Below are 25,427 nucleotides of genomic sequence, written 5' to 3'. Positions count from 1 at the left end.
AAAAAAGTGTATTTTAACAACATGGACAGCTGGAAAAGAAACCTTTGGGTATTGAGGCAAATAAAAAAAAGTCTAATCACAGAGCACAACTTAGTAACTATTTTTCCTAAGATTATCTGCATGACAATTGCTGGCTGTTCTGGTATTTAAATGCAAATGATCTGTGGGGGTAACAAGCTGATGATTTAAAAGAACAATTTTAAATCTCTACATTCATGCTTCAAATGCCTCGTTTTGATGCATTTGGCCCACGATTTGAAAAAAAAATTCTAATCAGGCAAAGGAATCTCACCTAAAACGTGAAATTTCTGATTCTGAAGCAAAACATTAAAAAAATTGCATGGCAGCAGATTCATACTAATTATGATTGCAACTGTGCATTAAGGAACATGTCAGCCACTTAAGCAAGACAAAGATCAAGTACTTTTTACTCACGCAGGCCATGGTTAGATGATCACGTCCATCAAACAAAACTATCCAGCAGCTACTAAAACAAGACTACCCTCCCTTGTATCCTAGCTTCTTTTCCCTGCCACATCTCTCACACCCAGAATAGTACTCATGTAACTCTATAGCATTCACTGAACTAGATTAGTTGCCTGGTTTGGCTCACCATGCTTCCACCCAAATACTAATGCCAAGAAAATCCAGACAAGAACAAGAAGGAATCAATTGCTGGTGCCTATTGACAACAGAGACTTCCTGAGACTGAATTTACTATGCATCTACTTGGTCGGATAATCAGGATTCAGTTAAGTGACAAGATTTATGAGATTATCACCAGAAAGAGGAGTTTCAAACTTTTTTCCCCACCTGCAATCTCTTCACTTTTTGAGATGGTCAAAAATGAACTTAACAAAAACAACTGAATATTTTATGTTGATTCAGCAAGCACAAATGGCTTATGTAAGCATCAAAAACAGTTCTCAAGCAGTTAAAGAGATCAACAGCACAGTCAGTGCAGGAAGAGAAACAGAACTACATGTTCCCTGATTTGATGACAGCGAGCTTCAATGCTGTAGAATCACAGCCTTACTTTCTCAAACGATAAGAGGGGGAAAGAAATGCATTCCTAAATATCTATCATTTCACACTGTCTCTAAGAAAACATTTGAAAATGTCACAAGTTAACGTGTGAAAGTACAGCCGTTAACAACTCTCCTCATCAAGTACAGAAATAAGAGATGTTAGAGAGAAGTGATGCAATCTGCAAGCTTGCTTGCTCTTCAAAGACTTCCAGAAACTGACATCAACTTGTTCAAAAATTATTTAAAAAAAAAAAAGAATTACTTATGGCTTAACAAGCCACAAATAAAAGTTGTTGATAGAAATAAACACAAAAACATTTTCCTGAGTTTACAGAAACGTCAGTAATGTACTGTATTAACTTGCCAAGAAACAAAAGAATATTTTGTCATATTGTTACTGGGATCAGAAAGAGTTCAATCAATGAAAATAAAGCCTTATTAGGAAAAGCCCTACTAAACAAGGAGGGAAAAACAAAACATTGCTATTGGACTCCAATACAGTAATTGAAAGACTTGTAAGTAGTCAGCAGAAAAATGTGGTTCTCCACACTAAAAAAAAAGCCAGTGTATTTTCGAGTATTCATGTAAATCACTTGAATTTCTCACCTCATAACTTTCATCAATTGAAATAAGAACTATGAAATTCCCATGAATGTTTTTTTTTCACATTAGAAATACATACTCAACACAAATTCAAACAAAAACCTGTGAACTTACGTTGTTAGCAAGAATGCCCCATCACTGCATCTTTCTAGAGCTTTCCGTGCTGGAGGTTTTGCTGCAAACTCTACGAAACCTTTTCCTGTAGCTCTGCCACGATCATCTACTACAACAACAGCTCTTTCCACTGGCCCAAATTGAGAGAAAGCTTGTTCCAGCAGCTCATTAGAAACCACAGGTGAAAGATTCTTGACTGTTAGGGCAGCTCCATGTGTAGCAAATCGAATTCGAAGTGGTCTGCTCTTCAAAATTGTACCGTCAAGTTCTGCCTTTGCTATTTCAGCCAGTGTCCTAGATTCCTTTTTCAAGATATAAAATATTTTATATATTTTATTTGCAAAGACAACAGACAGTGCTTTTGCATTGTTTATTTTTCCCCCAGAAAAGTAGCAGTTTTTCTTCCCTTAATTTGAGCACATTTGCATTAGGGTCATTCAGCATTCTTTTTCACCCAAAAGTTCCTAACCACGGAATGAAAGAACATGCATTTTTCATTCCCTGTGGTTTATTCTAAAACATGACTTGGATGTAAATTTTTGTTGCACATTAGAGGACTTAGATGCTGCTTTGGTAAAGGCTTTCAGTAGAATTGAAAACTTTACGGTTTTTCACATATACCTACTGAAGTATTTATATTCATATATTAGTTAACAATATTTTCAGAAGTTATACTAAAGAATCTAAAATGTTTTATTTTCTTTTTTAATAAATGAAAATATTATTTGAATGAAAAATATCACACATGCTCATTACTCTTGTTGGATGAACTCTAAATGGATTCAAAGTTCATCAAGAAATGAAATTACCTTCTTTGCTCATGTATTCATTCCTCTCACATTTATGGCCTTTCTGCACCAATATCCACAAGAAAAATCTGTCTCAATAGCTGCTTTTTTCTCATTTCAGAAATTCTTACCAGATGTTATACCTGCAAACCCTTGTATTTAAAGAACTCTTCAGATCATAGGCATTTTTCCAGTTCAACCAACTACATAAAATGTTAGAAAATAGTATATTCCCTAAATATAACAGAAAACGGACATTCAGATAAATACTATATCTAATCTACCTTACATACAAAACTGAGTAATATATGCAAATCTATCACACTTCCTCCAGAAAAATATTTCAGGTTGGGAGATTTTGTCGTGGTCAAAAGCATATAGCAAAATGCTACTTATCTTTGCACTTATCTTTGAAAACCAAAAAGATACAAAATCCTAACCAGTAAAATATACAAAAAAATCGTAACCAGGTTCACCCTAAACACTTTAAGTGGTTAAAAACTTTATAGTTCTTTTCTCAGAACTAGATGAAACAGAGCCTTCTAAACATGGCAGTCATTAAAACTAATGCTACACATTAAATTGAAAATTTTAAATGCAGGATGACAAGCTTTTAGGATGATGCTTTTTCTGCATGGTTGAGATAATACTGATTAAATTGTATGAACCCTAAAATCTAGCCTTATCTGGACACAATTCAGACAAACAACGTTCCCGATTCTTTGCAATTTTTGAAATTGTGTTCTTAGCGTTCAAGATGCGCAAGTAGTAGTATTTCAAAACAAACTAGTCCAGTCTTTAAAATTAACCGTGTTTTCATAGGCCAAACCTACACTCATAGTGAGCTGCACAGATTGAAATTTGTTTCGACACAAAGAGGTAACATTTCCAGTTCTGAAGTATGCTAAATGCTCCCAATTAAATAAATAAAATCTCTACAAATATTACATGAATAATGTAGATCTCACAACCATGTCTTCCTGTCACTGAAGAGTTACAGGCTGCAGGAGCACCCATAGCAGCACCTAAACTGTAAACTGGTGGAAAAACCCTGAGAGCAGCCCCAAAAGCAGCAGGGGCTCCCAGCGGTGCCCTGGAAACCCGAAGGCAAGGGGCAGGGGAGGCTGCTCACAACGCAGGCCTCTGGCTTGGATGGATTGAGGCAAAGAGGGAACGGGAGTGGAAATCCGAGGAAGCCGAGGGAACAGCAGGAGCAGCAAAGGAAAAAACACAGCGGGGGGGCAGCTGCTGCCTTCTTCCAGCGGTGAGGGGAGAGCGGGGAGCAGGGGGCTGGGGGTGTCCCGGCTGCAAAGGCTGGGTCAGGAAGCAACCCGCAGGGGCTCACGCCAACCCTCACCAGGCGGATGAAGCCGAAGCCGCGGTCCCGGTTGATGAAGACCTCGCTGGGCTCCCCGTAGCGCTCGAAGAGCCGCTTGAAATCCTCCTCGGTGATATCGGTCGGCAGGTTGCCCACGAACAGCCGGCAGCGCTGCGTGTAGCTCTTCTCGCCCGGCTTGAGGAAGCTCTTGATGTCGATGGTGAAGCCGACCTCCTGCTCTTCGTCTCCAGCCTCTTTACCCGGCACCAGCGCCATGGCGGCAGCCGCAGCCGCCGCCTCACTCTCCGCTTCCAGGCCTCGCAAGCCCTTCAGGCCGCCGCCGCCGCCGCCCCCCACCATGCCCAGCGGCGCAGCCGGCGAGCTGTTCTCGATCCTCACTTGCTTTAAGTTGCGATTCGCGGCCATCTTCGGGGCCTCGCTCCCTTCTCGCTGGTTGATTCTCGGGGGACGCCGAGCCTGCCTCCACCTCCGCCGCCTCCCACCCGCAGCCGATTCAAAATGGCGCCGCGGCCGCCCTCGGCGAGTTGCAGCGTCCCTGAGGGGAGCCCCGCCCCTCGCCGCCGCGCGCCCGGCGGGGGCCGCGCATGCGCCGTGGGGCACGGCGAGGAGTGGGGGGCGGCTGTAATGGCCGCCGCGGCGGGGCGGGAGGGGGGGGTGTGCAGGGGGCACAGGGAAGGGTTTGTGTTGGAAAGGTGGTGGTGGCTTGCTTCTCAGAGGTGTGAAGTCACACGTTGTGTTGCTGGGGCACTCCTTGTAGTTAGGGCTGTAGTACAGGGCTATAGTACAGGGCTATGTTTTTCCCCACCCGCTTGTTCTTCAGATGCTCATGTGTCTGGTTTGCTAGTTGTTCAGTTTGATCTGTGTGCTTCAACCAGGAATTCAACTGCTGCATGGTATCGCAGAGAGGCACGAATCCATTACTGAGGGATTTCCATGTTAGATGGGGAATATTCTATCTGTTTTTCCATTTGAGGTACCTCTAAGCATGTACCAGAAATCTGGGAGAAAAAAAAAAAAAAGACAAAACAAAACATTAGTTTCTAAACAGCAGGAATCACTTTCTCAGCCCACCTGTTTCTGAAGCAGAATCTTGGGTACAGAGCATTGAAATGAACCCAGATTTAAAGCTCTGAAAATCAGAAACTACAGACAGGAGGAGGGTATCTACTCCCAGCAAAGGCAGGAAGTTGAGCAGTGTAGGAACACGAGGGAAGAGTATCAATATGGGATCCGAAGAGGTATGGTTTGTAGTATATTTAACGTTCAATAAAAATGCTGAGTCGAAATAGGGAACTACTCATAGCAAAACAAAATATATTTTAAAAACTGGTAAGTGTGTAAAGGGAGTGGAACATATGTTAGAAATGATGTGACTGCATTGTAGAAAGTGAAAGCTCAGTAGATAGGAAAAAGGAGATAATGTAGTAGTTACTTGTTATTGCCAACACTGTATAATAAAATTGCCATGATTTTCAGACAGAGTTTTATCAATCACTTCAGTAATACAGGCTTCAACCATTTAAATACACAACCATGATTCCACTATAAAAAAATCAATAGGAGGAACAAGGCATGTTTATAAGTTTCATGCTATTCTTACCTTTCCCTAGCTACATCAATAGTAGCTCTCAATAGTAAATCATAGTCCACTGAAATAGCTCAAAAACATTCCAAGTTCCAGAAACAAGAAAATGATAAATATATCTTCAATATATGCATGGATTTAATATGCTCAGGCATCCATAGCCTGCTTTTGTTAGTCACAGTACAACTATAACATATATTCGTGTTGTTTTTAGACTTTATTGATGAGGAGCTATTTGCACATGCCCTACAGTCAAATGCTTTAGTGTGACGTACAAAAAGATGATTTCTGCTATGTTTAGTCATCTCTTTACTTTCTGTTACACTGTATCATTTAACAATTTGCTCATTCATCAAGACAACCCTGAGTAGTTCATCCCGTACCTAATGCTCTAGAGTCTTTGTGGCAAGATTAATGCTACACCTTGGCACTGACACTACTTAACCAAAAACATTTTGAAAGTGACAAAATGGATCCTTAGAAGTTCTTGTTCCAATGTTTTCCTTCTGTTATAAACATTTGTTAACATTTTTATGACTTACTAGGTACAGCTTGTAAAATGTGAGTTCTGCCAAACTCTTCCAGCTGCTCTCTGTAAATTTGGTATTATTATATTTAATACGTTGAATACAGATGAACTACATGAAGGTCATTTCAGAGGAATGGAGGAGTAATAGTTATGATTACATGGTAGTTTGTTTTCCCTCTGTAAGTCTTCAGATTTTTTTTTGTAAGCCTAAGTTTATTCAACTTGACATTCAAAAGGACAGAACAGACCTGATTTTGTACTAACAAAGTTGTTTTTGGCATGGAATTTATTTAAGACCATAAAAAGTTTATGACTTCTTGTATTAGTAATACACTGCCCTTACATCTACTAGGCTCCCTTTTCTGAAGCTTTGGATTATGATTTTGTGAATGGTTCTGTATTTAATTTTTTAACTGAAATACAATAGTCTGCATATAGCACTACTGTTTGTAGTACAATTGCTATTCCCTTGATGACAAGAACATTTCAGTAGCAGAAAACAGAAGTAGAATTGTGAAAATCACCAGTACTTTTCATTTTATCTCTTTGGTGTATGCTAAAGTTTTAACACTAACAAGAGACTTGAATGTATTTCCAAGATACAGACCATCCAGCCTTGTGCCATATGAGACTCGGTCAGAAGCAACTGTTCTAGCTTTTCATTTCCTATATCCTGGCATTTTTTCCCTACCAAATGTGAGGGTCCTGATGAAACTCAGAGGCATACAACTTGACCTGCAAATAAAAACCCAAACTACATGTACTTAACCCTGAAGCAATTTCAAAGTGATTGCTGTGATAACAACACCTCAGTGGTGACAGCTGCATTAATGGTTAAGTCAGCGTCTCAACAGAGGCAATTGCCCTGGATCACATGATTAGTAGTAGCTTACTACTCAATACATTTCTGGACTCACAGGTTTATTTACTTATACTTCCTAGAATCATAAAATCATAGAATCACAGAATATCCTGAGTTGGAATGGACTCATTAGGATCAGTGAGTCCAACTCCGGGCTCCAGGCAGGAGCACCCAAAACCCAAACTATTTTGTCTGAGAGCATTGTCTAAATGCTTCTTGAACTCCAGCAGGCTCAGTGCCATGTTCACTGCCCTGGGCAGACTGTCCCAGTGCCTGACCACCCTCTGGGTGCAGAACCTTTCCCTAACCCCCAGCCTGACCCTCCCCTGTCCCAGCTCCATGCCGTTCCCTCGGGTCCTGTCGCTGTCCCCAGAGAGCAGAGCTCAGCGCCTGCCCCTCCGCTCCCCTCGTGAGGGAGCTGCAGGCCGCCATGAGGCCTCCCCTCAGCCTGCTCTGCTCTGGGCTGAACAAACCAAGGGACCTCAGCCACTCCTCATATGTATTACCTCTGGACCTTTCACCATCTTTGTTGCCCTCCTTTGGACACGCCCATTATTTTTATATCCTTCTTATATAGTGGAGCCCAAAGCTGCATACAGTACTTGAGGTGAGGCTGCAACAATGCTAAGTATAGTGGGACAAACACTTATTTTAACTGGTCAGCTGTGCTGTGCTTAGTGCAGTCCAGCAATATGGTTAGCCCTTTGCTGACTCACACTGAGCTTGCCATCAAACAAACCCCCATGTCCTCCCCGGAAGGGCTGCACTCCAGCCACTTGTCCTGCAGTATACATGTACATCCAGGATTATACTATCCGGTGTGGAATCCAAAGTTTGTTCTTGTTAAATTTCATATGGTTGGTGATTTTCCAGTACTCTAATCTATAAAAATCTATCTGTAACATGTCTCTGACCTCCAGGGAATCGATGGCTCCTCCTAATTTAGTAACATCCACAAATTTACTTAGTGTGCACTCAACTCGTGTCAAGGTCACTGATAAAAACATTGACGAGAACTGGCCCTGTCTTGGCCTCCAGACCCTTCACCATTTTGTAGCCCTCCTTTGGATGCTCTCTAATAGTTTTATGTCCTTCTTATACTGTGGTGCCCAAAACTGCCTGCAGTACTCAAGGTGAGGCCACACCAGCACGGAGCAGAGAGGGACAATCCCTTCCCTCGACCGGCTGGCCGTGCTGTGCTTGATGTGCTCCACATTGGCCATCCTGGCTGCCAGGACACACTGCTGACTCAGATTCAACTTGCCATCAACCAGAACCCCCAAATCCCTTGCCGTGGGGCTGCTCTCCAGCCTCTCATCCTTCAGTCTGTACATATAGACAGGGTTGCCCTGTTCCAGGTGCAGAATCTGGCTCTTGCTCCTGTTAAACTTCACATTGTTGGTGACTGCCCAGCCCTCTAATTTGTCGAGATCTCTCTGCAAGGCCTCTCTACCTCTGAGGGTGTCAACAGCTCCTCTCAATTTAGTGTCATCCACAAACTTACTTAGTGTACCTTCAAGTCCTGCATCCAAGTCATTTGATCTCATCAATGTATATAAACATCTGAAGGGAGGGTGTCAAGAGAATGGAGCCGGTCTCTTTTCAGTTGTGCCCGGCAACGGGATGAGAGGCAACGGGCACAAACTGAAGCACAGGAAGTTCCATCTGAATATGACAGGGCATTTCTTTACAGTGAGGGTGACAGAGCACTGGAACAGGTTGCCCAGAGAGGCTGTAGAGTCTCCTTCTCTGGAGAGATTCAAAACTCGCCTTAATGCCACCCTGTGCAATGTGCTCTAGGTGATCCTGCTTGGCAAGGAAGTTGGACTAGATGATCTTCAGAGGTCTTTTCCAACCTCAGCCATTCTATGATTCTGTGATTTATGAAACCATTAAAGAGAACCAGGCCTAAAATAGAGTTCTGCAGTACCCCACTGGCTGCCAGCCTGATGTAACCCAATTTACTATAACCCTTTGAGCCTGACCCTGAGCCAAGTGTTCACCCATCACATTAAGTACTTGTCTAGCTCTATGATGGACATTTCGTCCTGAAGGGTACTGTGAGAAACAGTATTGAAAACTTTGCTGAAATCCAAAAAGTTTACATCAACTATCTTTTCTTGGTCAACCAGTTGGATAACCTTTTCATAAAAGGAAATTGATTTCGTTAAACAGGACTTTCCCCTCATGAACACATGTTGACTTTGACTGATGACTGCGTTTTCTTTCAGGTGCTTTCCAATAACTCCCAGAATAATTTTCTCCATAATTTTACCAGGCACTGAAGAGAGACTGACAGGCCTGTAATTTACCAGGGTCTTCTTTCTTGCCCTTCCTGAAAAGTGGAACGATGTTTGCCAGTTTCCGGTCAACTGAGACCTCTCCAGAATCCCAAGACTGTTGAAAAATAATTGAGTGAGGTTTCATGATGATGACATCAGCCAGCTCTCTGAGTACCCTGGGATGAATCCCGTTGGGCCCATAGAGTTATATACATGCAGCTGGAACAGCAAATCCTGCACAAGTTCAGGGTTGGCTGGGAGTTTTTTGTTATCACAGTCATAGTCCTCCAACATAACTGGTGTTGAAGACAGGCGAAGAAGGCATTAAATGTCTCTGCTTTGTCTAGTCCCTATTCCTGCAACGAGTCACAGGTAAGATCTGTACTTGTAACTCAATCTGCAGTGGAAGATCATGACAGAATATACCAGGGAGCACTCGGACTGAGAGGTTAAGTAGGGCATGGAGGGGAGCGACCCATTTGGGAGCACATGACTGGAAGAGAGAAACAAGGGGAAGCATGAAATTCTGCAATGACAAAGTGGGAATGCTATAGTCAGTGGCTGATGGCTTGAAGTTGGGATCCGAGTTGGAAGGGCAGGGCCAGGAAACTGAGGCACACCTCTTTCAGGTGTGCAAGACCCGCCACAGGTGGGAGCTGCTGCTGCTACTGTTCATCTCTTGCAATTAAAGACCATGTTTGCCTGAAATATTACTCATGGCAATATCTGGACAATTAAGCTTAGTGTAGGTTTTGGTCTACACTATTCAGTTATTCTTACAAAGTTAAATTATGAATATTAAAAACAGTAGCTGTCATAGCTGTGCCAGCAAGCCTTAGGGTATAAACATGATTGTGTGGAGAAAGAAGTGTTTAATACTATCCGACGAAATGATGTACGCTTACTTTGTAATTAGCTGATGAATACTCGACTAGTACTCGGTCTTTAAAAGTTGTTACAAGATAATGACATTGCAGTGCCATCTGGTGACAAATACCGGTATTATCAGTAGAACTTCAATAGAATAAATCAAGTGAAAATAAAGACAGAAAACCTACAATAAAATTATCTCGCTGGTCCCAGATGGACAGGATGAATTGGATTTTCTATTTTTAAACCTGGTGGGCAGGTCTCCTTTCTCTGTTCTCAATATTAGCATAATTCAACAAGACAAATTTATTGTGTTTACATGGAGAGAAAAATGTATGAATATCATTTGTAAAATAATCTGTAGAATATAACCTAATACAGTTACTAGACACCTCTATACATGCAGTATTAATATATATATTTTTAAAATGAAAGAAAAGGCAGTATTTCAGAATTATCTGAGACGTCAGTATTATTCTTTAAAACAACACTGGTCTCAGGGAAACAAGGACTGAAAATATATGTAAACACATTTGTCTGTGAAAACATACATGTCAGATTGACATTTAAGCTTGACAAAATTTATGTAACTTTTTCAAAGCTACTTTCCTCACTCATATAATCAATGCATACAATGCAATTCTTTTGGAATGTTTTTCAGTATGGTGTCTTCACCTATTCTCTAGAAGAGTGACAGTTAACTACTAAGGAAAGTGGGAAGGTAAAAGCCTTAAGGAGGCATCCCTCAAATACATTTAACCCTAAATTTATCCCTCAGCAATCATTCAGTGTGCTGTCAGCACATCATAGGGTAAAGGCTCCTGAGAGTCCCCGGGATTATGTTTGGAAGTAGAAGTGGTTTGTGGGGAACAAAGTGACTGGCAGAGACCTAAACTGGCTGCAAAAACTGAAAGAAAACAGTGCCACACCCGCGTTTCATTCAGGCCATTTTCTTCAGACCAGTTTAACACAAACTCAGGCAGCTGCAATTTACCATGAAGCTGAGCAATTAGCCCAAACAAAACAGCCTGCAGGCCCCGGAGAACGTCCTCTTTGCACTTCCCACTGTGCATATTTACCTTTCTCTGGACCCGAAGCCCATCTCTCCCTCTTCAGTCCTCCCGAGTCACATTACACACGGGCAAACTTTAACCAGGCGCTGACACTTTAACCCTGATAGGAGCTGCTCCAAATCCCAGACCTGACTGCTATTCTTCATTCCATACTTTAAACACTATGAAAATGATCCACCACCAGTCTGTCTGTGATTATGGCCTCTACAGGACAGCTACCATCCAAATAATCACACGCTATGGTGATGGAAACATACAACAGTGAATTTTGCAGTGGAGTCACTCAAAATTGAGTCATGTTATTGGTACAGCACGAGGTCCTTAAAAACAGTAATCCCCTCACCCATCAGTTGTTTTCTTCCTCAATACTTGTGACACATTCATGATGCTAGAAAAATTTGTTGGGATTACATCAGTAAGGGAGGAGCACTGGGCTGAAGCTGAGGGAGGAGTATGCTGCCAACCACTGAGGATAAGCCCTCTAAGTGTAGGACAGACCCTGATCACAGCATCACAGAGCGGTTGAGGTTGACAGGGACCTCTGGAGGCCATCTGGTCCAAGCTCTGCTCAAGCAGGGACACCCAGAGCAGGCTGCCCAGGACCACGTCCAGGTGGCTTTTGGAGATCTCCAAGGAGGAGACCCCACAGCCTCTCTGGGCAGACTGTGCCAGGGCTCGCTCACCCACACAGCACCTCTCTTTTGCTCCATGATGCATTTAGGTGCCAGTGGTAGGGAAGTGCTGAGCCACTCCATCTGGAGCATGGGTTCACAGAATAGGAGAGGGCTGTGGCATCGCACTGAGAGGTTGTGAAAAAACGCCTTTGACAAAAGACAATTGTGAGAGTATCACAGTAAATGTGTGAAACTTAGCATAGCTGGAAGCAGGGAAAAGGCTAGAGATGCTGTTAATAGCTAATGCTCAAATGCTAGATAAGCAGGAGACAGGGCTGGCAATGAGATTGTTGATGTTGAGGTAATGTAGTTCCAGGTTCCTATCTCAGTTTCTTACTCTAGAGACTTTTCTGGGGGTTGTGTACAATTCTTTTCAGTGCCTTCTGTATTGTCCTAATGATTTTGAATAAGATTTCACTGCATTAGTAGGCAACAAAGAAACTGGGCTTTGAATGAGCTATGAACTGTTTCCTTTATTAAAGGGATGGATTCTTAGTCTGCACATATAGTGATCTAGTAACAGTGCTCACACTATGCTTAAGATACATTTCCACAAACAGCCAAGCTGATCTAATAGTTCATTGTCACAGGAGTAAACAAAGCAAAGGGGGAATAAACACTCCCTTCCTTCCTCTACTGCTTCTCTCTTCCCTGCCTTCCTCTCACCCTTGGCCATATGGTGCTCATGCTGCTCTCATGTCCAGCAGATTCTTCCACTATCCATACAGTTCACTAACCAACAGAAAACCGTACACAGTTTTCTGCTGAACTAATTTATGCTGGGTTAGTGAAATGGTTCAATTCAAAGAGTAAGTAATGGGCATCTAGTAAAACATGGGAGGTTCCCTCTGAGCACCAGGCAGCGCTTCTGTGCTGGGCGGGTGACGGAGCCCTGGCACAGGCTGCCCAGAGAGGCTGTGGGGTCTCCTCCTTGGGGATCTCCAAAAGCCGCCTGGACGTGGTCCCGGGCAGCCTGCTCTGGGTGTCCCTGCTCGGGCAGGGGTGTGACCAGATGGACCCAGAGGTGCCTTCCCACCTCTAACACTCTGTGATTCTGTGAGAACAATTTGGCTTTTAAAGGTTTCCATTCAACTGAGGGAACATTCATATGATTTCCAATAGGATGTAGTAGATGGCACGTGGTACGTTGTCTTTCACTCCAAATCATCTCTGTCACAATCTGTGGGAAAATACCTATCTTGCCTTTGATTATTTGCATGTTCTCTAATCTCTGATTAAAATAATCTCTTGTGTAATTTTTCTTACATAATTCATCCTTCTACAGTAATTTCTTTTCATTTCCTAATTGGGACGTAATAATATTTCTCTGTGAATTGACCAACTCTTCCACAATTCCACTGAAAATATTCTATAATCTGAACTATTTGAGAATCTTTGCAATAGGTGGTGACTGTAATCTGGAAAGGTATGAGACATTTCTCTGTGTTTTTTATTTGTCCTTTTCAAGTCTAGGATTGGGTTTTATGCTTAGCTAGGAAAGGAATTTAATTCCATTAGGAATGTATAAATTCATTTTTCAGTAGTTTATCTAATATTTTTATCTAAACCTCTTTGATTTCACTCATAACCATCAATCACTCTTACAGCTAGACAAGAAATAGTATTTATTATCTCTGAGCATTTTCTTCAGGTCAAAATATTTTAATATTCTGAAAATTCAATAGCTTAACAATTACTTAATCAACACTCTGAAATAACGTGAAATTAGGTGAGCTGAAACATTGTTCTGACATTTTAATTTTTAATTTTTATTTTATTTATTTATTTTTTTATGGAGGCTGTGATTTGTAGTTTAGCATGCACGAATTCAGGAACTGCCATAACAGAGAAACCCCAAAGCCTGAGTAGTTCACCATACTATCTTTGACAGGTAGTTGTGAGACAGGGAACAAGATGAAGGATGTTAATTCCTAGGTCTTAGCTAGCACAATTGTAGGTTAACGACCCAAAGATAAGGGAGTAAAAGACTGTATGCATAGATAACGGAAGCAGCAAGAACTGCTGAAGTCTGTCGAAGACAGAAAGGCCAGATTAGCAGCTAGGAAGACTTCTGGCCTTCAACAAAAGACCACCAGAGTACGCCGGAGGACCACCCAAGGCCTCCAGTACGCCTGCGAATAGGGACAGGAACCTACGTTAATGATTCTTCGGAGACCTGATTAATACGCAAGAGACTTTAAGGAAATGAAATGAAATGAATATGTATATATCCCACTAATGTAAGCACACTACCAGTAACCGTTGGTGCGCAAGCTAGGTGGAGTTATCCCCCCTGAGCCCGGCGTGTGTGCGCAGCGCTGAATAAACGTACCTGCTTTATAACTATTCCGAGGTCATAGAGTTTGATTTCCGCAAATCAGTTGATGCCAAATGTTTAAGAGAAAAATGTTGACCTGTCTAAGGAGTAGATGCAAGTAGGAGATGTGCAGTTTTACCTTTAAAACAAACAAAAAAAAGACAACAAAAATGATGCAAGATGTGTACGGTTGCTAAACTTGATGTCAGAAAATATAGTTTCTTTTCATATTATTTGCTAATTTGGGTGTATGTCTAGAATTATACCACACATAGATCGGGTTTTAAACATGTTATTTATATATTTATTTATTATTTTTGTCAAACTCTGAGAATCTAATTCACGTGACTATGGCTATGCCTAGCAGCACCACTTGTGCTGTTTTAAAGAACCTCTGCTCCATTCTTTCCCGACATTTTTTGCTGTCCCATTCTTTTTTTAACACATTTCTCAGCTGCTTATACAGCCACATATGAATGGGATTGGGTCCAGCTAAAGAAATAAACTGGGGTGGGGGGTGGGGGGAAGAGAAGCAAATGAATGGTTGTTTCAAGAAGTGTTGACAGCAAATAAATGTAGCACCACACTTTACGCTAGTCTCAAACAGAGTTTGTTTAAGAGGCTTCACCTTCCCTGAGGGCAAGGAAGAAACACTCCCTAAAGTAAACACGCCCCGGGAGTACTATCTCCTTTGAGATCAGGAATTCGGATGTATCCATCTGCCTGAGCATGACAAAGAGCATGTCCCTATAACAACTTCACCTGAGGAATTTGTGGAGGAAGCCTAGCACATCCTGATGCAGTTTAAAACTTTTCTATCCCTGTGTCAGCCATTTCTCCTCTAAGTCTTGCCAGCTTTCTGGTACACAACTCTTCAAAGTGAACATGGGCTAAAATAGTAGGCTGAACTGGAGCAAATGAGGCATGGACAGGTATTTATTGCTACCAGCTCTTCTTGGGACTAAGATAAAGTTACCTTGGCAAGGAGATAGCTCAGCCAACAGGCAGGCAGCAGAGAAATCTAACACGCTGAATTGCTATAGTAAAATTAACCAAAAACTTTGAGACTAATGAAAAAATTAAATGTAGACCCACTTTTTTTTCCGAAGGTTATAGTCCATGTAATAGCCCAGTATAATCCATTTTATTTCTTTCCAGACCAGAATAAAGAAGGCCACAGGTGCCCCAGTTAAGTCTCTCAAGCAAGCTTTAATCCCTAAGTAAATGAAAGGCCAGTTTAGTTCATTTAACAAACAAATACAATCAACCACTCGCTCCACATGCCTCCAAGTCAGACAACCTTGTAGTGATAGTCTATTCTCGAAGAAAAATGTCTCTCACTTAAAGATGACCCTCCTGTAGCTAGCCAATGCCTACTTCTGTTGGGTAGGACATTTAAGCCTTCTAGAGGGGAATTGTTGCCTTGTGTGCTTCCCTGTCACCACATTAGTTACACAACCGCTCCCGTGGGTCCTTACAGTGCTGCTGCATTGCATGAGAGTTACTGCAAGTCACTGGTTAAATCTGTAGCATAGCAAGATTGCTTGGTTGCCCAGCAATGAAGAAATCTGTTAGGAATTGTACCTACTGTCTCACATAGAAGTTAAGACATAACATCACATCGCATTTTGCCGGCTTCTAGATAGACTAGAGAGACTACATATATGAATTTTTTGTTTGTTTGTTTGTTTGTTTATTTCCCCTTCTGGTACAAAAGTACAGTAAAGACTGTAAAGGGAGCTAAAATTGGGTTTCTGTTCAAATGTCAGACCAAGTAAAGGGAGATACTTCCTGCAAACACATTTAACACATTACCCTGTCAACCTGGGCAACTTACTTGAGTATTTTCAATAGCAGGTGACAAAAGTTAGAGGCTAAACCTAGTGAATGCCATAAATACTCACTATATTAAAAAATAAGGTTACTTTTATACAGGTGTCTACAGGACATACAGTCTACAAATTCTTGATGTTCTTAATATCTCAGTTTCTGCACTGGGGAAAATGTTTACTCGCTTCACAAGGGTAATATACTGTAATCTGAATTAACTTCCAAGCACTCTGAATCCTCAGATGAAAAGAACTCTTCAAGTATAAATTCCCATGGTTAACAGTATATTATCACACACAAAATCCCAGTTATCCTATGAAAGAAATGTGAGCAGGACAAATCCCCAAAGCAACTACTGTTCATTAGGTGTTCCAATTGTGACAAAAATTGGGACACTGTGGTCATTGTTTTATCAGGCAAAGGACTGAAGGTACTGCTTGTAGGAACAGGACTTGAAAGAATAAAAGAAGTTATAAGCCAGATACCCCTATTATAACTCTGCAAATCAGCTCGTGATCACGATGCCTCACAATGAGGTATCCTCAATGCAACATACACTGCAATATGGGCAATGCAAAAAAATGTACAAAGCACCACACACACATGCAAAAGCACCAACCCATAGCATTTACACAATGGGATGCCCACATGCCCAAGCCTGTTTTTTCTGTTCCTACTGGCTAGGGATCAATGCCTAGTTTAGAGTGTGGGTAAAACAGTGTGAAGTTTGGAAAAAAAAAGTCATGATCTAGAAGCACCTGGAACTCAGTGGTATTCCAGGACCCTGGAATGTCCAATGACCCATGTCTGATTCCACTGGAATGGACAAATCAAACTGGAACTGTATGGTGACAAAAAGTCAGTAATTTAGCTTTTCGCAGATGGGCTTGATGGATACTCAAGGGACAGCTGTGACCTAGTGGAGACACTTTTTCTCAAACTAGCCCAATGCTCACACATTATGCTGTGATAGGGTGTAGAAAGAAGTGAGGAGACTTTCCTTGGACAGGGCCAGAAGGGCCACACTCTGGCAAACTACTCCTATGCCTTGCAGCTGAGTTTAAGTGGCTTTGCACTGAAGGTAATTTGAGCATAGGCAAAATTGGCCATAAGGACAGCTGCAAGACTGAATATCAAAAGCTAAGTGGAGAAATGGAGCACTGATTTGGCAGTTTTGAGCCATGAGGTTGCATCCTTTCAGGATCTAAAAATTAGCTTAATTTGGTAATCAGTGGACTAAAGAACTGATCTCCTACTTCTGAGAAGAACAGCAAAGGAACCATGAAAAATATGTTTGAATTGAGAAGGCAAAAGAGACTTTCTGCTATAATCATAGACAAAGACATGATGTTACTACACACAACTGAGCATATGGTGAGGTCAACCACCATGTTGTTACATTAAAAGGTGGCAAAAGGCAACCTTCCAAGCTGCACATGAATTGTATGAAGCTATACAGGTCAATAACAGGAACAAAATAGAAAATAACTGGTGGCATCCAGCCCACCTACCAAAACAGATATGGCCAGGTCTAGAACATGGATGATAAAAACAAAAAACAAATCTGCTTGGTTTGGAAGGCTAGAAGAAAGAAGGTGCATGAGCAGTGCTGGGGACCAGCACATAAAGACCTGCTGAGCAAATGCAGTAGGACGGAAGTGTTGCATCTGACAGCATGGAAACATCACTATGGCTTCTTCATATTGCTGTTGTTAGTTGAATCCCAAGCCAGAATGCTTGAGGGACACGGTGATGGTTGGTCAAAATACCAAAATACATTGAGGGCTGAAGCGATTTTCTCTAGCATGGTATCACACTACCACCTGGAAACCATTAAAAGCTTCCATAAAAGACAGAAGGCTGAATGGTGTGAAAAGTAAAATACTTTGCAATCAGCACAAAAATTGGCGGTAGAATAGTAGGCAGCTGAAAGGGCAAAGTAGAGGAGTTGGGCTATGTGAACAGCAATGGATTTAGCAGCAGTTACAGTAAGTGGCCAGTTTGGTTTTCAAAGGGTGAATTGCTTTAATGATATTACACATACACACATGTATACACACACACACACGCACATGTTATGTATATGGTAATTCTCACCATTGGTCTACAATTGCAAAACCGTTCATGGCACCATGTATCCCTCATTCTAATCTCTTACCATCTTTTTAGCAGATGTACTACTATAGACTGTCTTTTAAAACACTTATTTTGCACTGATGGCACAATTCCTTTTTTTTAATTATTACTTTTTCCCCCTGTAACTGGAGGCTTATCAGTCAGCAGCGGCTGGCTGACACACATCTCCTGTAAGGATCCTCATGAATAATTGATCTCTTCCACAAAGCCTTCGCCTCCCATTTTTCTCAACGGGGCTGAGATCACAGGCCGATGCGCCTTTTTTTTTTTTTTTTTTTCCTTTTTTTTTCCGGAACAACCACCCTGTGCCATTGTTCTCCCCGGGCCGAGCTCGAGCTCCCCGCCCGCCAGCCCCCGCCGGGCCCAGCCCGCCACAAAGCCGCCGCTCTCAAAATGGCGGCCCGAAGACGACAGCGACTTCACTCCCGTCGGGATCTACGTGGGCCGGCCGCCATTTTTAAAGAGGGCGCGGGCCGCCGAGCTGTCTAAACCCGCGTGGCGAGTGAAGCTCCAGGTCGTTTGGGAAAGTCGTCGTGAGGTAAAACCGAGCTCCAAATGTCACCCTAAAAGTTAGTGGAGCTTGAGGTTCCTGCCATTTTCAACAACGCTGGAATCTGAGATATCCATGCATTCCCATAAGAGGGCAAAGTGTATACAGATACACTTTGGATACAATCAATTTTAATTGCTAGGCTAAGATTTACATAATCTTAAAATTGACTTTGTACTCAAGAGGAAATCTTCAGAAGTATATTCTCTATTTTTGTGTGTAGTAAAGCACGTGACTACGCTGATGCCTGTGCTCAGGTCTGGAAGTTTTGTGGCCATCTCCCAGCATGGGATCATCTCAGCCCTCCGTCACCTGGCTTGACGGTGCCTTGTACCCCTGTATGCACACTCCTGCACACTACTTACTGAGGATAGTTGCTGCTCCTTCAACAAGAAATATATATGAGAGATGATAAAGTTTTTTATTGATTCTTGTTTCCATTAGACCCTTTTCTGGAGAGCATTCACAGTACCCTCAGCAGAGGGGCTGCAGGCAACCCTGCCCTATTCACCGCCACCTTGTCGTGGCCAGCACTGACTGGCTCTGGGAATGTTAACCTGAAAAAGTGGTTGTGGATGTGCTCGGGTCTGCCTTGGGGTCTGGGGCAGGATGGGGAAAATGCTTCAGTCACAGCTCCACATCCATCATCCCCACTGGGAAATGGGACCTTGGTAGCAGCTTTGGGTTAGCTTTCATGGTGCAGCATAGGTATATTCAATGCATCTTGTAAGTGAGGTGTAGAAGGATGAAACAAATAACTTTGTATTAATTCAATAGCATCTCTTGAAGTACACTTTTTTTTTTTTTCAAGTGCTCCTCATCAGAATAACTTTTAAAGGAAAGCATATTACATCAATCTTTAGTAAATAAAGGCACTTACAATCTGCACTTTAGACTTCTACGGTTTTTAGGTTGCCACTGACTGATCTGACCCAACAGAAGGACTTATATTTGTACTCTTATCTAAATACTTGCATAAATTCTACATTGATTTTAAAACTAGTAGATAATACAAGCTACTCAAACTTCTAAAATTCCGAAGACAAAATAAATTCTAGAGCATTATATGTGTACTATTTAATTAGTTTTTAGCTAATGAGTTGAGTTGGGGTGATGTTTTGAAGTAAAGCATAGATAACAGTAACATTAGGTATCTCAGAAAAGCTATTGTAGCACAAGCTCATTTTTAAAAAGTCTGTCAAAGAAATATATTAAATGCTCCTCAATAATATTTATCCAAATAGCTAATGAGAACTTTTTTTTTTTTAAGATTGCCTCAAGCTAATTCTGACAGTGGAGGGAAAAGCAATGTGTGTGCTAGGGAAGCTAAGTGGAATGTTTTGGGTAGATATATATATTCTCAACTAATTGTTTCCTTCTAAAGTCTGCCTTAGATATTATGTCAATATGCACCGTCTTTTTTTATACAATTTCTATAATTTAATTTCATTTCAAACTACAATTGCAATACGTTTTACAGCAGATACTGATTGATCTCTTGGAACTTGTTTAAAGCTCAATATTAATTAGTATGTTAGACTATATAAAGTTAAACTGAACATGCTTAAAATGCAAATTCTTTGAAACAGATATTAAGATGTTTATTATAAAGTCAGTAACACAGTGGGAATAAGTGATACCCTTAAGTGATACCGTGGAACGTATATTCAAGTGAAACTGCAGTGTAGAACATTTGATTAGGTATGTCATTATACCATTGGATTTATCCTGTTACCAATACAAGTACTGGATATTGTATTATACAACCCTATAGTCTATTAAATAAATAAATAAAACATTAAATGCAGAAAGATGAGCATTCATTTTGTACCCTCTTACACTCTACAGATAGTGCTGGTTACAAATTGCTGCTTTTTAGTGAAACAGCAGTTGCCAGGATGTAGGCTGAAAAACACTGGGTTTAATTTAAAACTTTATTGCCAGATTTCACGCTTTATACTTAGCAAGAACTGTTTCTTGCCAAGTGAACTTTCAGGAGACCATACTGTGCAAAATGGGCGATACTGTATTTGAAAAAATAAGCATAAATCTGTGAACACAGACTGCAGTCCGTCCAGACAGTGTGAATGTTTAACCTAGAGAAGAGCTGCCTGTGAGAAGCACTGTATTTACTGTTATAAAACATTCTTTGTATATTTCAAAATCACTTCAGGGAAGCCTATTCCAACATCCTGAGATGCAGACTGTTCTGAGAGTGTTACAAAAGTTTTTAGTTAATCAAGAATTTAAAATATATTTTCTATATTATGGTAGGAATCTGTTACATCTCCCAACAGAAATGTTCAAGGATCAGAGGAGCAAACAACGCAAAAAGGAAAACTGAATACATTGTAGAAGTGTGGATAAGGCTCAAATCATACAGAGGAATCAAATAAGGCCATCAGAAGCAACTAATACTCTTTTTTCTGAACTTGTGGTAAGAAACAGAAGTGCAAAACTTATTCTCCAGGTAGCTTAAATGAATGGATGAATGGCATAGAGGGATCAAAATTCAATGAAGTCTCAGCAGAGAAATAACAGATTATATAGGTCTTCTTGATATGCAATTATGTAGAATGGCAGGAATTACAGTGAAAAGTGGTTCAGAGATCATCACTATGCAGTCAGCTACCTGTGTAACACAGTGAAATAATGAAGAAAGAAGAGCATCCTTCAGCCAACTTAACTGCCGCTCTCAGAGGCTAAAGATGCTGCCAGTTTATGTTTTTATAGGACTGTATGTCCTGACTTCGCATTTTACTCCATTCAACAGGTTTAAAGATCTTATCTGTGGGTCTGTTTGGGAACTGGTCACAAAATTATCAACCTACAAAGACAATCCTAATATCGCCATACACCGGGTGTTCCTATCAATGTGATTTTCAAAGTTATGCATTTCTTCTTAGTTACTAATACAAATCCATTTCTGTTCATCTCCCAGATAAAGTTGTCAGAGACTGTTTGGTGGTAACTGTAAAGTAGAAAGAAACTGTGGTTACTTAATTGATTGTTAAAAGGTAGAACATTAAATCTCCATTTACTCATCTGAAGCTAGGATAGGTCTCCCAGTTTCCTGGCTATTTCCCTATAATACATTGTTGTTTTCCTGTATTTAAATGTGCAACTCGATTTGTTCAATCTTAGCTATAGAAACCATATGACTACAGTTGTAGAACTGTTGTCAGCACCATTAAGGTTCCATCTAAGTTCTTTCTTCAGTCCTATGCTATTTTATTTTAGTAAATTTTTAGTAAGAGTAGTTGTACTGACTACTTCTGAATTCCAGATGATGTAGAAAAAAATCCAGGTGCTGTGCAATGTTGATATGTGTGTAAAATTACTTCAACCCAAAATACTCAAGATACTAAAATAGTTTGATAGCCAAATACTATGTAGGATCTGGATCTTGGGATCCACTTGTTCAAAAAGATCAATTTCTATCTTACTTTGCCTTCCACTTTCAAAACTTCTGGAAAAATAATGAATGGGATGTTTTACTGGAACAGAGGTTGTAATTAAGTAAAACTATAAATAATTATGACAAGTGTATTTCAAGAGCAGTAAGTATCCTGGTCACTTACTGGAGTACTGCCCACTTAAAAATATCGGTAGAAGTCTTAGGACTTGGTTCCAAACTTTTACATACTGGATCACCTTACCATAAAAATTTAATCTAGATCAAGCCTGAATACAGAATAATGGCATTTCTATTACACTGCAAGAGCACTTGATACAGTGTTTATGGTACTTTTATAGTGGCTATCCTTTTTCATACAGTCTACAGCAGGACAAAAGTTGTTTGATTCAGCATGAAATCAAAAGTAGCTTGGTGAGATAATACCTGGTCCAATATCAAATCCTCTAGGACAAAGATAACCTTCACATTTTTTACATACACTTGAAGTTGCATTGTGAGACTGTATGAATTCAGGACTTTGCGTAATGTAGCTGCAATGCTTTTAATCCTATACTACAAGACTTCCTAAAATGTGATCAACCACCACGTGAAACTGTGGTCTTATGGTCTGTTCCTATAAATCAAGCAGAGGAGGGGTGTCTTCAGAAACCAACTAAAGGATTATTATTATTATTATTATTATTATTATTATTATTATTTAGTTAAAGCACCTGAGTAACAATTTCAACTGCACTGTATAGAGATTATTAGCAAGAATGATTCTGAGCTAGTGCACTGTGAAAATTACTTAAATAGGGAGATTTCCAAGTACATTTTCACTCTCACAAAAAAATGTGCCACATGCAAAGATCATTGTTTAATCTGACCGTGCAGAAGAAGCTTTTTGATATGCTGGAAACTGATTGTACAGTCACATAGTAGAGCCTTAAAAATAGGAGTTTTCTGATGGAAATCTAAAATTGTTATCCTATGTCCATATTCCAGTTGCTAAATATATAGCTTGATTTTGGACAATACTAACCAACAACTACCACTAAGTCCATTTGGAAATATCAGGGTTATGTGTCACTTTTGAAAATACAGTTACTTATTCAATGTCTATCTTACTATCTTATTGTTAGCCTATCAAATAACACGATAGAAAATCTACCTGATTTGAACAATGCATTCTAATTTTTTTTAGGACATTGAGAGCTAAACTTATCTAGGGAGGGATTAAACCCTATATTAGATCCCAGTGCTTTCTGTCTACCTCCTGGAAGAGTGTACTTACATATAAATCTCAGACTTTTATTTACAACTTAAAATGCACATTTTTGGTCTTGTGGTTGCAAAGGAAATATTGAAGTCATAAATTAGGTATGACTGATAGAGATGTTTTATCTCCTAGCCTAAATAAGAAGTGTGAACAACAACCACCACTTAGAGGAAGAACTCTTTGAACAGACAAAAGGAGTCACAGATGGTTTCTTTCACACACAGAAACATGCAAAGCATGGTTACAGAGAAGTACTGTCTATCTCTGCATACCCTTCCTGCTCCTGCTTCTCTGGAGGGAAATGTGGATTCCTGTAGTCACTGAGAGGAGGTAGGCATCCCCTGAGGCCTGTATGGGAGGGGATAAAGTTAGCAGTGCCACTGTTTGCCAGGGTGGTGGGGAAGGCGAGCCCTGCCCCTGCGTTGCTACTCCAGTCAAGTAGCCACAGTGAAGCTAATGGGAACCCCGTGTCATGATATACCTGAGTCCATAGGCTACTTCAAAGGCTAGGAGAAGATGCCTCCAAAATCATAGAATCATTTAGGTTGGAAAAGACCCGTAAGATCATCAAGTCTGATCATGACCTCACACTAAGTCTGCCACTAAACTCTGTCCCTAAGTGGCATGTCAACACGTCTCTTAAATACCTCCAGGGATGGTGACTCCACCACTTCTCTGGGCAGCCTGTTCCAATGCCTGACTACTCTTTCTGTGAAGAAATTCTTCCTGATGTCTAATCTAAATCTTTCCTGGCACAACTTGAGGCTGTTTCCTCATGTCCTATCCTGTCCCACCTGAGAAATGAGACTGACACCCACCTTGCTTCAACCTCCTTCCTTTCATGTAGTTGTAGAGAGTGATGAGGTTTTCTCTCAGTCTCCTTTTCTAAAAAAATGTGTGGATAGTACAACTGGGATTTGTCATGTCTTTTAGGCTGAGAACTTGCTGATCCCCCCTGTAGAACAAGAAGGGGTAGGGAAGCCTCTGGGTCTTTGCAGCATAGGAACTTACAAGATGATGAGCATATCTTAAAATAACCAGAAGGCCCAATGAATGTTCACGGTTAGTGTGAGAAGCCATGAATCTCTATTCTTCCTGATGCTTAGAAGATGAACACCCCTTTCCCTCACCCCTTCATTTAAATTCAGCTGAGTTCTAAATGACTGTGTTTAAAGACCTGGAAGTCTAATACATAACTCAAGTTATGATCAAATCGGCATAAGAGATATTGTACTATGGTTCAGGGAACTAGAATACTAATGGGTTAGGAAATAAGCAAAGGCTTACTTTTTTTTTTTTTTTATAAGCTGCAGGTGAAAGAAGGACATCTCCTGCTGAAGATCTCTGGACAAAGAATACAGGAAGTATGTATGGGTATTACTGCGGTGGGAACCTATTACAGATCAGCAAATGAAAAGCTGTGAGTAACTACTTGTGTGCAACTATTTGATAGTAATAGAGTTTATTAATTAGGCTTATTATTTGTTGGGAAAAGAACACAGTGGGATACAGACTGTCTGGTAAGGTCGCTTTCCATCATTTATCGGCAGTCCTGGCTATCGGGGGAGGTCCCAGTTGACTGGCGGCTAGCCAATGTGACGCCCATCTATAAGAAGGGCCGCAGGGCAGACCCGGGGAACTATAGGCCTGTCAGTTTGACCTCAGTGCCAGGAAAGCTCATGGAGCAGATTATCTTGAGGGTCATCACGCGGCACTTGCAGGGCAAGCAGGCGATCAGGCCCAGTCAGCATGGGTTTATGAAAGGCAGGTCCTGCTTGACGAACCTGATCTCCTTCTATGACCAAGTGACGCGCTTGGTGGATGAGGGGAAGGCAGTGGATGTGGTCTACCTTGACCTCAGTAAGGCTTTTGACACAGTTCCCCACAACATTCTCCTCAAGAAACTGGCTGCTCGGGGCTTGGACTGGCGTACGCTTCGCTGGGTTAGAAACTGGCTGGATGGCCGGGCCCAGAGAGTTGTGGTGAATGGAGTCAAATCTGGTTGGAGGCCGGTCACTAGTGGTGTCCCCCAGGGCTCGGTACTGGGGCCGGTCCTCTTTAATATCTTTATCGATGATCTGGATGAGGGCGTCCAGTGCACCCTCAGTAAGTTTGCAGATGACACCAAGCTAAGCGCGTGTGTCGATCTGCTCGAGGGTAGGAAGGCTCTG

The 25,427-nt window shown here is 41.2% G+C and overlaps 1 protein-coding gene and 1 long non-coding RNA gene across 10 annotated transcripts in view; one reads left to right on the top strand and one right to left on the bottom strand.

Moving 5' to 3' along the window:
• PSPC1 (paraspeckle component 1) overlaps positions 1-4,416 on the bottom strand; it is a 65,005-nt gene extending 60,589 nt beyond the window's left edge. For all 9 annotated transcript variants that reach the window (XR_013951053.1, XR_013951054.1, XR_013951055.1 and 6 more), the window contains exons 1-2: positions 3,891-4,416; positions 1,746-2,047 (exon numbers count right to left, since the gene is read on the bottom strand). Coding sequence is in view for 2 of the 9 variants with exons in the window: in XM_080591540.1 (XP_080447666.1) it covers positions 1,746-2,047; positions 3,891-4,277 (689 nt within the window). In the remaining 7 variants the exon portion in view is untranslated. The remainder of the gene's footprint in view (positions 1-1,745; positions 2,048-3,890) is intronic.
• Positions 4,417-16,327: 11,911 nt separating this feature from the next.
• Positions 16,328-25,427, top strand: part of LOC308195088 — a 10,430-nt gene continuing 1,330 nt past the window's right edge. The window contains exons 1-3 of the long non-coding RNA XR_013951257.1: positions 16,328-19,264; positions 23,481-23,586; positions 24,564-24,620. This is a non-coding gene — a long non-coding RNA (uncharacterized lncRNA). The remainder of the gene's footprint in view (positions 19,265-23,480; positions 23,587-24,563; positions 24,621-25,427) is intronic.

The sequence above is a fragment of the Anser brachyrhynchus genome, assembly GCF_964034855.1.
Source record: "Anser brachyrhynchus genome assembly, chromosome: 1".
Classification (NCBI taxonomy): domain Eukaryota; kingdom Metazoa; phylum Chordata; class Aves; order Anseriformes; family Anatidae; genus Anser; species Anser brachyrhynchus.
Note: the sequence above shows the minus strand (reverse complement) of the source record. Positions and strands in the feature narration are given on the sequence as shown.